Source organism: Gadus chalcogrammus, chromosome 15, assembly GCF_026213295.1.
Source record: "Gadus chalcogrammus isolate NIFS_2021 chromosome 15, NIFS_Gcha_1.0, whole genome shotgun sequence".
Classification (NCBI taxonomy): domain Eukaryota; kingdom Metazoa; phylum Chordata; class Actinopteri; order Gadiformes; family Gadidae; genus Gadus; species Gadus chalcogrammus.
In genome coordinates this window covers 16,724,287-16,737,528 of record NC_079426.1, presented here as the reverse complement: position 1 = coordinate 16,737,528, position 13,242 = coordinate 16,724,287, and the positions used below count along the sequence as shown (strand labels likewise).

Here is a 13,242-nt window from a genome sequence, read left to right as displayed (position 1 = left end):
ATGTAGTCGAAAAGTGACATTTTAAATGTGGTGCTTTTTTGAACGAGATAAGGCAATAAATGATTTATTAGGGATTGTGGATTGTAAACCATAATCCCCTGCAATGCTCAGCTCCGCAGGCCACTCCCACTGTTGAACTCAATGGTTGAACTCCGCCCATCAATCTATCAATCAAGGATTCTAGAGTCGAGCTCCAATGAGTCCAATCTACCCTACCTGCAAATCATTTCACACAATTTGCGTATCTTTCGAATTGTCGTGCAATTGCATGGTACCGGGATGCCCAGCCAGGACTAGGAAAATACACAGTACATTTTCATAGATTACCCAAAGAGTTGGAGTTGTGGCTAAGGGGCTATCAATAACCCGAAGTTTGGAGAGGACACAGCCATTGAAGCACTGAAAAATCAGACGGTGTGCAGTCTACATTTCAAGCCGGAAGACTTCGAACCCAACCCCTTAGGAGTGAAGAGACCCGCGCTTGTGAAAACCGCAATTCCGTCGACATTTATCATTCCAAATGATGACAACGAACAGACAGCAACGTCTTCTAAACGCATTTGCCTGGAGGTCAGACTCTTTCTGACTCGACTCTATTAGCAGGCTAGCGGCTACTGAGAACACACACTGATCTGCCGTACAAAGGGAAAACGCAGTAACTACATATTTGGTCAAGACTGGTAATGGACTTAGAAACATATCCCGTGTTGTGTCAAAGTTTCGTGGCTCAACTGTGTCCCGTTTCAGAGAAAACACTGTTAAATTTGCAGTAACTACAAATTCCAACCTTTTACAAAGGCAAAACGCAGCAAGTGACGTTAAGGCGTTCTACCTTGGTAGCGCTACACCAAATTCTGCGACCCACCGAAAAGTGTGACCCCAGGGGACGCAGTTGCATATTTTCTGCAATATGCACGAGTTTGAAGCGTAGACAGGCATGACAAAAACATACATAAAACACAAGATCTCCCCAACCAATTACCTTTTTATTAAAGATGCTTAATTAATGCATTTGATTGATTTGATTAGTATTTTACAGACCCTTGCAAGGGATAGGGCGTTTAGTACGGTCCTTCACCGTTGCTTCTTTACCCATACAAATCTACAGTCAGTGTTAAATTGCGCTGATTTACCTTTGAGCATTTCGTATTATAGGCTACTGTGTAAAACGCTGTTTAGAATTAATATTAGTATCAAGAAAAGAAAGACTCACCGGTGGGGGGAGATTTTATGATTTATTTACGTTTTTGTTATAATCCACACGTGCACGTTGCAGAAAATGTGCAACAGCGCCCCCTGGGGTCACACCTTTCGGTGTAACACCGGAGTCAGAATGCCGCTAGATAGATCGCTGGTAATATCGTAGTATGTTTTGGTCGCTTGTTGTTCTAATGTGTCTGCCTCGCAAACTCCACTCGTCAGCAATGAGGAAGCAAAGTTAGAATTATCTGATTGAACGCAAGATCCCACAGTTCCATGACGTGTGGCTCTTGGAGAAAGGTACATGTTTGCCAAAAGAACATGTTTGACGCGTTGTTGGTGTATTTCCTCCTTTGTCCTGTGGGGGCGGGAGACGCGTTTACACTTCCGGAATTGCACAACACGAAGAAGAAACCTACTGTTTTTGTTTTTAGAACTAAGTGGTCATAAATACATCGATTACACCGCCTGGGACATTGATCGTATCCCATGGTACTCCGCAGACATGATTTCGACGGACGCTCTTGAGCGGAAACGTTAACTTCAGCGTGAAGAGAGTTTTCTTGTTCATTGAGCATTAGCAGCTCAACTCTATAAAATCCTCAAAATCCTCAGGGATTATCTAATTTAACAAACATAACGCTTTTCCTCATGAGGTCTAGCTTGAAGTAAAAAACGTCAGGTTTAATCTCCAGAAATGGTACAGGGGGGCGTGCAGTCAAATACTATGTTACTTTCTGATCATTAAAGGGGTCATATTAAGTATTTTAGCTTCTTTCCCTGACCGGGTGGGTGATATAGGGTTCCTATCTATGTATAAAGTCCGCTAAGTTAAAGGTTGCATAGGTGATTTGCTTTTTTGGCCATTTTTGCAAAATTACTTGAAATCCTTATCATAACCCGCTTACAGCCACTGAGTTAGAAGTACTGACATGAAAATTAAACTTGTCAATCATCTGTGGAACGTGCAGGGCTCGAAAAACTCCAGCCAATCATATCCATTGCCACCGAGTTTCATTGGACAGTAAGTACGTCAATCAAACGGTCGTACTGCACTCCCCCTCCCCCGCGCCCCGCGCGCGACCCCTTCGTGCAGTACTCGTGACCCAGAGCTCGTGACCCAGAGCAAGCTCCTGTTTGTTTTTATCCTGCGGTATCTACTGGAACTAGTTAATCCACATTTGGACCTAGCAGTAGAAGACAATTTCCATGGCAGACAAGACGCCACAATCCCCACCACCACCACCACCACCACCACCACCAGCAAAGAGAAGGAAAACTCTTTTTCAGAGAGTAATTGATAATAAAAACGCTGAAAGAGAAAAACTGAAATCAAGAATAATCCTAGGCGCTGCTTTTGAACGTTGGCGGCAACTGAAGGACGAGAAGGGTCTAAAAACCGATGCTTGTGTGGCGGTTGACCTAGTTTCAAAGTTTATACCGTTTATACTCGGTAATACCGGTGTTGAGACGAGTGTATTACTCGGTGTGAAAATGTCCACACCGCGGCAACCCTAGTGAAAACCAGGACTTCCAATACAATTATATGAAACAAACATACATTTTCTAAAAATAGTATTGATTTATGTGACCGTTTAATGTTTATAACATCTGGTGCAACCATAGCCGCGAGAACGTATTCTCAGCAGGGGGTGCTGGAAAAAAAAAACCCGGCCTGCACTAGACTCGCAACTCGTCACATTGATAAAAAAGATAGATAGCAGCGCAGCTCAATTACACCAGTGCATGCGCGCACAGTCGAACATCGATCGTTGTGTTCACTTCCTTCACACCATGGTTCACATCCAGCTGCTCACAGAACAAGTTTAGCGCACCACCGCTACCCTCACACTTTTTCATATAACCTTTTTTCAGCACTAGGACATATGAGCATTAAATAAATGCTGCGTCTCAACATGCCTTGGACAGCAGCGAGGATGACTCGCTTTGCCACGGGCCGAAACAGTTCGGAGCGACCACAGCCAGAGCGAACACAGCGGGGCAGAGGAGTGTCAGGAAGTCTTTGGTGTACACATCAGTACGGCCTATTTGCACTACTGTTTAGTGGCAATGCAGTGTTTTATTCTATGCCTTTTTATTTTCGTATATTATTTCAATTAATACAATTTATTTATTCATGAAATCAAGATCTGGTCTTCAAATCTTTTTTCCAAATATAGGTCGTATTACAATGGGGTTTGTGTTTATATTCGGACCAATACGGTACAGCGGATGCTCACATGACGTTAAGCATTTCCTGGTGCATAATGTGACGCTTCAGAAACTAAAATCCCGTTTCTCCCCGTTGATACGACAACACATAACCGGCGTTTTCAGAAATCTCCACTTTGGTTTTTAGAAATGATCGTTTTCTGTGATAAGACAGGGCCTCGGACAGGGGGTGTTGCAGCACCCCCAAAACCCCTACTTCCCGCGGTACTGGGTGCAATTTACAGCTGAATGTAGTGCCATGTTGTTAAACGAAAACCTACGCTAGCCTGGCTCGCTCTCGCGCATCTCTGTTCGCGCTCGTGCATGATTGCGCGTCCAGGTACTTGGAATGGGTGGAGTCAGAGTCAGCGTTGAAGGGGAGGGGGTAGGACCATTTGAGTTGTGTATTTTCAAAATCTGCTGGCGTTTCGCAAATCGCGTACCCAACCTTTAAAGTGCGTATTGGAAGTTAATGTTTTTAAAAATATTTATACATAACATTCTCTGAAAATTGCCCTTTGAAATTAAAATGCAGGATTTTATCAGTTTAAAAACGTATATCGGCAAAAATTCCAGTTTTAAAGTGACTATTTTGAGCAAGGCTTCAAAAACCATGTGACACGTCAAACGCGTCATATTACGTAGGAATTGGTAGACGCGGTCGCTGTTGCTGCCTCAGCTCTATGCGTAGTTGTGAGTAGTTACCGCGGTGAGCGGTCTTGTATTTCCCCCCCCTTGTGGTTTTTGGGTTTTTCTAATCGACGAGATGAGGATTTGTATCTGTGGGGGTTGTTCCAACTCTAACCTCCTGTCCGACCATCTCCGATTTCACGGTTTCCCCGATCGAAGAAAGAATGGAGCAGGCTTTCGAGCCTGGGTGCATTTTGTACAGGTGAAGAGAAAGGACTTTTTTTTCACCTCTGTCACTAAATACACGTACATTTGCGCGGCTCACTTTAGACCAGAGGACTATGTTTCCGGGGACATGATGGAGTTCAAGATGGGTTTTCGGAGCGAGAAACGAGTGAGGCTGAAAGCCGGTGTGGTTCCCTCAATTCATGCCGCTGCAGCCGCAGCTTCGGGCTCAGCCACCGGCGGCAGTGAAGATCACGGACCGGTCAGAGATTCAACGATTCGGAAACGTAAACTGTGCACTGTAAGTTTTGTTTTCTGACGTTTATTAACTTCCTACATTAGTCAACATAATGACTTATGGTCAGTATATTTTATTGTAAAGCAGCTTTGCTGTCTTGTAAAATCCATCAGTTTATACTGTAAACATGCTAACATGTTAGCTAGCAACAGCATCCTATTTTATGAAACTTTTATGAAATCATCGTCATTAAAGGCACCCAGTGCAACTTTCGAGGCTTAAAAATAAACATTCAATTTCTAGTCTTTTTTACACGTAGTAAGTTTCAATAACTCCATACCATTACATACCGACATTCAAGCAGCAAAGATGAGACGTCGTTGTGTGGTGAGAACTGATAGAAAATCGATAACAACAACAATGCCGCCATTTTCTTTATTTTTTGTAACCTACAATAAATAAAGCAGGCTTCCAGTCAATGGAAAAATGGCTTCTCCCCACCGGCGATTGTTATTGTTTACGATTTTCTATCAGTTCTCACCACACAGCGACGTCTCATCTTTGCTCCTTGAATGTCGATATGTAATGGTATGGAGTTATTGAAACTTACTACGTGTAAAAAAGACTAGAAATTGAATGTTTATTTTTCATTGAATGTTTACATTAAGTTGCACTGGGTGCCCACAGTTACCCGTTTATAAACCCCATGTTCCTCTGGAAACTGCCGTCTGATGGCAGACACAATGCATGCAGGTAAGGGCTTCCTGATGTGCCTGCCAAGAATTCCATAGGCCCAGCGGACAACCTGCCTGTATGCGGTGTAACGATACTGCCGGGAAACAATATCGACAGTTAAACTTAGTCATCATCATCAAAAAGGGTGATATTGTTAATGGTATTAATAAGGTAAATTACAATAGAAAAAAAATCAATTGAGTTCTGATATTGCTACCAATTAATGTATTTAAATGTTTAATGTTTTCAGTTATATAAAATTGGTAAAGTCCATTTAACATATAAAACAAGTCACAAATTCTGGGGTTCAGCAGGTTTCAAAACCCCAGAATTTGTGACTTGAGCTCTATTTACTTGGTAAACTAGGATCTTTTTATAGTTATTTTCTTAAGGAATGTGGACAACTGAACATACTCGTGTGTACTGGCCTGCAGAGGGCCATGCTCCTGTTTGAAGGCCAAGTATGCTACCTGGAGCACAAAGGGGTTCAGACAGCATCCCTCAAAGCCTGGATGCAGAGTCAGGCATGTTACGTCTGGTCTGGGGTTTAGCGTCTCCACTAGAGCCCAGAAGGGATCCACCTCCCTGCAACACATGCTCTCCTCAGCTGAGCTCATTGGCTGGCATTTCCCACACAAGCACCTATCAAAATGAAATGTGAGGTTAACTTCGCTCGTTTCTTTCAGTTTGATCGCGCACTCTCTCTCGCTCGCCCACCCGTCCGTCCGCCATCCCTCCAGTAGTAGTTATGTATGAGATAGTGTGGAGTTATACATCCTGTAGATTCATATATAATCAAGTACTAGTAAAGTTATGCCTGTTAAATATTGAAACGTGGCCATAATTTGCTGTCATTAGCTAATATTAACTCAAGCTAATGCCAGTCACTCACCAAGACACCTGCCCAATTCTCCACTGATTCTCCTGACACCACAACTCTATCTCCCTCCTATTGCCATGATGTCTCCCCCTATTAGGTGGTTGCTGTTCTCCCTCACGGCTAGCTGGCTCAAAATTGTACGGAAGTGGTCCGAAACTGTTATCCATTGTTGTTATGTTGCCTATGTAGTCTATGATGATTAGAACGTCCGTCTACCAATTCCTACGTCACGCTCGAAAACTAGCGTTTGAGATGCGGAAGTAAAATTGTATCACAAAAACGGCTCAAGATGCCACTTGTAGTGTAGATTTATTAATAAAAACTAAAAAATCGTTTATTCAAATTTTTTTCCTATATGATTCTTCACTGCAGTATCTAACTTCCAATACGCACTTTAAAAGGGTCATATCTACCCAAAAGCGAGTTATCCTCTCCTGAACTTCCTGCCAGGTCCGTTTGCATTTCCCTTCACATGAAGGCCAGAAGTTCCGCCCCGCCGCTAAGGATTTGTGAGGTGCAGTGTGGTGAGTTGGAGAGGCGGACATAGGCGGGATGCACTACCAACGATGAGAAAGAGGGATTATTCTCTAACGAATTCCATCACAGCAACATTAGTTGAGTAACACAGCAACAATCAGTGTTCTGGGGAAAGGGAGGGGGTATCTTCAATCAAGTAACTTACTACCTTCAAGATGGCGAGGGTAAAATGCAATTCCGTTGTCTCTTTGAAAGCAGTTCCTTTTAGCCTGCGATCAAATTCAGAAAAATTGTCATTAATACAATCAGGACCTCCAAGACCAAAATTAAAAATTAAACAGGCTTCTACAAGGGTGGGGATTGCATTCACCCGTGGATTTCCACCAACATGATACGTGAGAAAAAACTGGCTAGCTGGCTGTGAAGAAGCTAATGCTTGCTTCTGCAACCCCTGCCTAATCTTCCACCCCGACGGCCGCACGGCAGACAGCACTGCTTGGGTATCGAAAGGTGTGACAGATATGCATAATCTGTCTAGGAAAATAAAGAAGCATGAGCTGTCAAAAATCCACATTGACAGCTGCTTGAGTTTTGCGGCTATTGGGAGGGTGACCATTGCCACTCAACTGGATAAGGGATGCAGGCTAGCTGTTTGTCGCCACAATGATGAGGTGAGCAAGAACCGACTAATCCAGTGTGTGAAGTTTTGCAGAGTGTTTGAGTAAGCTTTGCGAAGCAAAGATGAGGCTGAGATTAAGACTGGATGAAGTTTTTGATCAGCTCCTAAAAATGCTACAGTGTTCCAGGGCACATCAAAGATGGTGCAGAACGAGCTACTGGAATGTATGCTAGCTTGCTTTAGGCAAGGCAAGGCAACTTTATTTATATAGCACTTTTCATGCACAAGGCAGCCTCAAAGTGCTTTAGGATCTCTGTATGAGTTAATCATCTAGCAAATTGTTGCTGTCTTTTTTAATGCACCTATTGAATGGGTCACCTTAATCATTGCCCACCTGAGGTTATTTTCAGGAGCCGGCACTCATGGTGAGTTGTAAGGTGTTGTGCATAAGTTGCAAAATTTGTATTCATAGACTCAATTTGCCTCTAGTCACGACCGGACGCAGTTACCGGACACCACACCATTCAAGCCCGTTTCCACGATGCAGGATGCCAAACTGACCCCCCACACACCGTCTCCGTGGGTACACAGACGTGGGTTTCTCCACACGGGGTCTCGGATGGGACACAGCCTTACAGAGGTATAGGGCGTCCATGGAGAGGCGAAGCTATATAACACAGACATTAAAAGTGGATTTATTTTGAGGCACAGTACATGGAGATACTGTGATGTACTGAACTATTTATAATATATCTGGACTATAGGAAATACAGTGCATTTTGTAGTTTAGTTTCTATTTTCTATTGGTGGATTTCATATGTCGTGTTCACTTATCCCTTGGGGTGATGTTGGAGCACACTCATGTATTTATTTTCCTTTTCATCCTATGAACAGAGGCAACGGTGGCTTGTCCCAGAGTGGGCCCTGAAACCATGTCCGGTTTCCGAGATCTCCCACTGTCTCCCTCCCCTATCGGAGCCCCAGTTTTCAGTCCGAGCAATAGACTTTGTATGGAGATGGAAGTGGAAGTCCCTATAACAGAGTTCAAAGTGGAGCCCCTTGACTCATCATCTAACCCCGGCAACTCTGTTGTGAAAGAGGAGCCAGACAGTTTGTATGTTCCGTATTTGTACGACATGATTTATCAGCATAGATTAAGATTACTGTTGGAAATCAAATGCAAAATTGTGTGGTTCTTTCTGTTGTGTTGGGTTTGGACTAAGGGCCACGCATGACAATGCAAAATACATAGTATTCGAAGGCTGCCTCAGAGAGCTGTTCGACAGCTGCCCGGTGTGCAGGGGACAGTGTGAGGTCCAGCGGCGACGCCGTGGGACCTACGTGGCATTCAGTCAGCATTGCAGACACTGTCGTTACTCAAGAGGGTGGCAGAGCCAGCCCATTGTTGGAAGCACCCCCCTCGGCAACCTTCAGCTTTCAGCTGCCACATATCTTACTGGTGCATCCTTCTTCAAACTGGCCAGGGTACCGGTAATACCATTCTCAGCATGTGCAATTTGGAATCATCAGTGAGCCTTTTCCTCAACTTTTCTCGTTTTTCATGTCATCCTAGATCTTCAAGGCCATGCAGCTTCAGACCTTCAACCAGGACACCTTCAGGAGGCACACTCAGTGTTTCCTGGAGCCGGCTGTTGTCCACAAATGGAAAAAGGAACAGCAGATTCTGTTTCAGAAGCTACACCAGCAGGGAAAGGTTACAGTCTGTGGAGGTATGCGAGCAGACTCTCCAGGTAAGCCAAAACACATATAAAATAGAGCCGTTGGTCTGTTCTGAAGAGCATCCATCTTTATATATTGAGCTTTGATTTAAAAGCTCTGCAAACCCACCTTGATCGGTCCTTTTCTTTAAGGGCACAGTACAAAGATCAGCACCTATAGTCTTATGCACATGGAGAGCAACACCATAATAGACGTCCAGCTGGTCAAGGTGCGTGACGCATCATCTTTTTGTTAGGCTTGCAAAATATTCAGTATGTTTGTTCATATCTTTGCAATTCTGTGTTCCCACCACCAGAGCAATGAAGTAGGCGGTAATGACCACATGGAGATGGAGGGAATGAAACAAAGCCTTGACCTTCTGGAGCAGAACGGTGTAGAGGTGGACTACATGGTAACTGAGCGTCAGCCACAGATTCTGAATCATCTGATGGAACGCAAGATCCCACAGTTACATGACGTGTGGGTCTTGGAGAAAGGTACATGTTTGTCCGAAATGATTTGTTGAGCCCCCTTCACACATAGTTCCAAGTCAATAACTGGGGTAACATTGCGGGCACACATTGCAGGGCGGTAATCCAACACCGAGAGGGGATGCCTCTTTTCAGAAGCTGTCCTGTTTCCAATAAAGAACGATCTTCTCACTGCTATGTATGCTCAGACAATTGCAGTTGTCTAATTGAGGAGCATAGTCGAACTATGGCTGTAATCTGAATAAGCGGTACATGTAATCAAATTTAGGCTTGCAAATTGGATCGATTGGATTGTTATCGGATCACCCAAAACCATTGGCTCATTAATAGAGCCAGAGGTATATCAGTAGGGCTGCACAATATATCGAATTTTTATCGCGATGACCATATTGGCGTCCCACGATGACATGTAGTGTTCTCGCGATATTTGTTTTTAACAATGCATCCGCAAAAAAAGGAAAACCAAAAAAGAAACGAGCCCCGCCCATGCAGTATACGCTCTACCTCCGCTGCAAAGCAAACCAAGTGCTCCCTGTACACCTGTCTGCGACTGCGTGAGTCCATCCTGCACACAGCGGAAGCCTGAAAAAGGGGGGGGCCGTGGCCTGGCGTCAATTTGCCGCTGAGCACAGTGTGTGGCTCCTACCGCTAGGGGGTGGTAGAAATTCGAACAATTTTTTTTCAATGAATAATCGTGGTAAATAATTGTGATATCAATATTGATCAAAATAATCGTGATAATCATTTTGGCAATAATCGTGCAGCGTGTGTGTTAGAGAGGGAGAGATGGATATATATATCGCCGTCTTTCTCCATCTCATCAAAATATTAACAAAAATCTATTCTAAATGTACCCATTTTTCCTTTCCTCAAAATGTTAAACAATGATCACAAAAAACCTGAAGAACACTTCCAGTATCTCTTTTGTTTTGGTTCTGTGGTCAAAGTGGATAAGATACTCCACAACGAAGCGGTCTTCTGTGATGTGGTGCAGATGAGTCAGCACAACCAGACCTCCTTCCTGGAGGCCTTCCACAGCCTCATCCAGAGTTTCGCACCCCAGAAGGTGGATCTCCCTTTCATGGGACTGTTGTGCAGGTAATACTTCTGAATGGATTGTGAAACATCTTGTACCAAAGTTGCTGATTAGTGGCTCTTAAGTCTAAAGGCCAAATCAAATTGATCATTGTCTTTTGACATTCAATTATTGTAGGTTGTACTTGGCGATCATGCACTACAATGAAAATGCGGAACGCAAGCAAGCTGGAACACATCCCGGGCCAGCTGTCCTCAAAACAGACCCCACTTACAGTGAGTTGTAAATCATTAATGTTTTATTGTAAGAATAAGAATAAAACCCCCAAATAATTTCAATAATTTTATAATGTAACGTAAAAATAAGGATTCAGTGAAGTAATGAGACACAAAGTGACCAATAGAAACTTTACAGACTATGTGGATGCACTGCTCAAGCTTGTCTTTGAGGAGGTGGTTGAGAATCCAACACCATTTGTTGACGAGTTGAAGTCCATCCCCGTCCCTGACCACGCATAGGCCCAGTACGCGGAGGACGACGTGGGACCAATTTTGGTAATACAATGGTGATTGAGCCTTTACCTTTACAGTATTATGAAAGTTAAAAACTGCCGGGGGCAACACTGTGCGTATATCTTGGAACAATTACTGCTTGTCGCCAAAGACAACGAAACGGAAATCTTCGATACAGCAATTTGAATAAAGGGTTAACGTATGTACCGCGCTAGTATGAAAGGATGTCGTAGTATGGTTGATGTATTACTACATGTTAAGACACTAGCATTGAGGTCATTATGTAGAGTATTCTATAAGGTTATTGTATAATGTTGAAATCATGTTTATTTGCTTTCTGTGTGTAGCTGTCGACCAATTGGGGGCCGTGCAGCACCAGCTGACCTGCACTGCCATGGTGATGCCAACTCCAACGGGGCCTACATGGCGATAGGCCACTTGCAGTATCTCCTAAAGAACAGTGTTTGACTGCTTTTAGACTTTACAGATTTGTACTGGCCTTGTATTGTTGTATTGTCGAATTTGTTTTCAGATTGCATACTACTACCAGTGAGCTCTGGATCATCCAGACACCTGCTAGAAACTGGTCTGAGTTTATATCAGTTTTCTTCAAATAAAACAAATTCTCAAAAAGCCAAAGCCTTATAAACATGATTGTATTTAGAAATGTCAAACCGTACTGTCCGATGTCATCATCCACGCCACCCACTGGGACTCCCTGATTGGCAGACAGAATTGTGTTCAGAGCCAAGACGCCATCGTCAGGCTGGTGGCAGACTTATATCTGGAGGTAAAACTGGAGATAATACAATAGGCTCCCATGGTTATTATTGCCTTTGCTAGGACTTACAACACGGTTCTCCAGAACTGTCAACCAACAGCTGTCACTGCTGCTCCACCCAGACGCTGGTTGTTATCAGGTCGGAGGCTTAGTTCGGATCGCAACTCACGTGACATTAAATTGCATAAATACGATGTTCTATGCTGATTGGTTGATTAAGACTTGGTTGTGGATCTCCATGTGAGACTGGACGCCCTCCCGGAATATTGAAGCTGGCACGAGGTTGATAGCACTGCAACATAAACCTCCAGTATGTACAGATGACGGCACAACACCATTTTATTAATGCAAGTTTTCAATAGGATCCAAATGATATATGCTTTATTGGTCACACAAAATATAACGGGACGCACTTTTTTTCGCACAGAGCCCCTGTTGGGTGCGGTGTGTATTTTTTTGAATTATTATTTATTGTTTGAACTGCACAGTATGCCATATGTTCACGTTTTTAACAAGAAACAAATACAAATACTCACACTAAGAACCAAACACTCTGCTAGCAGTCTTTGTCTTGCTAACATCAACGGGTGTAAAGGGATGAAAGGTTGAGCGCCTCGCCGTGGGCCCATGCGGCCTGTTGGATTGATTTAGCCCAGAAAGTATAACAGAAACTATAAGGGAGAGGGGTACACGTAAGACAATGGTTACAATAACATTCAACAAGGCAATACAAATCTAAACAGGACCGCAAAAAACCTTCAACACCAAAAACATACGTTTGATATATAAAAAAATACCACGATGAAAGAAAAACAAGAACATGGAGGGATGCAAAAGCAATTGTCTTGATTTAAAATTGATTATTTTTTTCTTCTTCTACTTTTCAATCTTTCTGATTAAGACAGATTTGTCCTTTTCCTGAGTCAGTAAGAGATCATGTTCTCATGTTTTTTGTTTTTTTCGTCTCCGAAACCTTTCGAGCCTGATTGCCTGGCTAGCTGACGCTGCAAAGAATTGGGAATTTACAAACCTTTAGGTAGGAGATGCTAACTAAACGCTCAATGTACTGAAGTTCAATTCAAACGAGCCCGATAAATCACAACAGCAATTGTTACTTGAGTTGACTATCGATCAACATACAATATCAAACTAACTACTGACAGCAGTTGGCATTTATTTGAGCAGTTTTTTCTATTATTATTTTTTGGTTGGAAAGGGCAACTCATTCCATAGACCAGATCACGTTCCCCCATCACTGGAAGTCACAAACTACGGCCAACGTCTTTATGTTACATTCAGGGACCCCTAGGCCAGAAGGTGACAAGTGGGCCAAACTACAGGCTGCTCATCGCTCAGCTAACAGCTGATTCCCTTAGTGGCTGATTACGTTTCCTGGCTGATAAATACATGGGAAACCTAAAAAAAATAAAAAAACATTTTTTTTCTCAAATCCAACAAAACAAAAACCTAAGTAATATTCTTCCGGAC

General features: G+C 43.2%; 1 protein-coding gene across 4 annotated transcripts; it reads left to right on the top strand.

Moving 5' to 3' along the window:
- The first annotated feature begins 7 nt into the window (after positions 1-7).
- On the top strand, positions 8-12,870 carry LOC130404150 (uncharacterized). 4 transcript variants are annotated; one of them, XM_056608775.1, is made up of 12 exons: positions 8-570; positions 4,372-4,567; positions 7,705-7,855; positions 8,110-8,329; positions 8,439-8,700; positions 8,789-8,966; positions 9,087-9,163; positions 9,251-9,431; positions 10,331-10,523; positions 10,639-10,736; positions 10,876-11,015; positions 11,321-11,944. In XM_056608775.1, the coding sequence occupies exons 1-11, from the start codon at positions 521-523 to the stop codon at positions 10,977-10,979; spliced, it is 1,710 nt and encodes a 569-aa protein (XP_056464750.1). In that variant the 5' UTR covers positions 8-520; the 3' UTR covers positions 10,980-11,015; positions 11,321-11,944. The 4 variants fall into 4 exon arrangements, with proteins under 4 accessions (XP_056464750.1, XP_056464748.1, XP_056464747.1 ...); XM_056608773.1 differs by lacking the exon at positions 8-570 and adding an exon at positions 1,508-2,037 and having other exon boundaries at positions 3,868-4,567; positions 10,876-11,026; positions 11,321-12,870; XM_056608772.1 differs by lacking the exon at positions 8-570 and adding an exon at positions 1,508-2,037 and having other exon boundaries at positions 3,868-4,567.
- Positions 12,871-13,242: the final 372 nt, after the last annotated feature.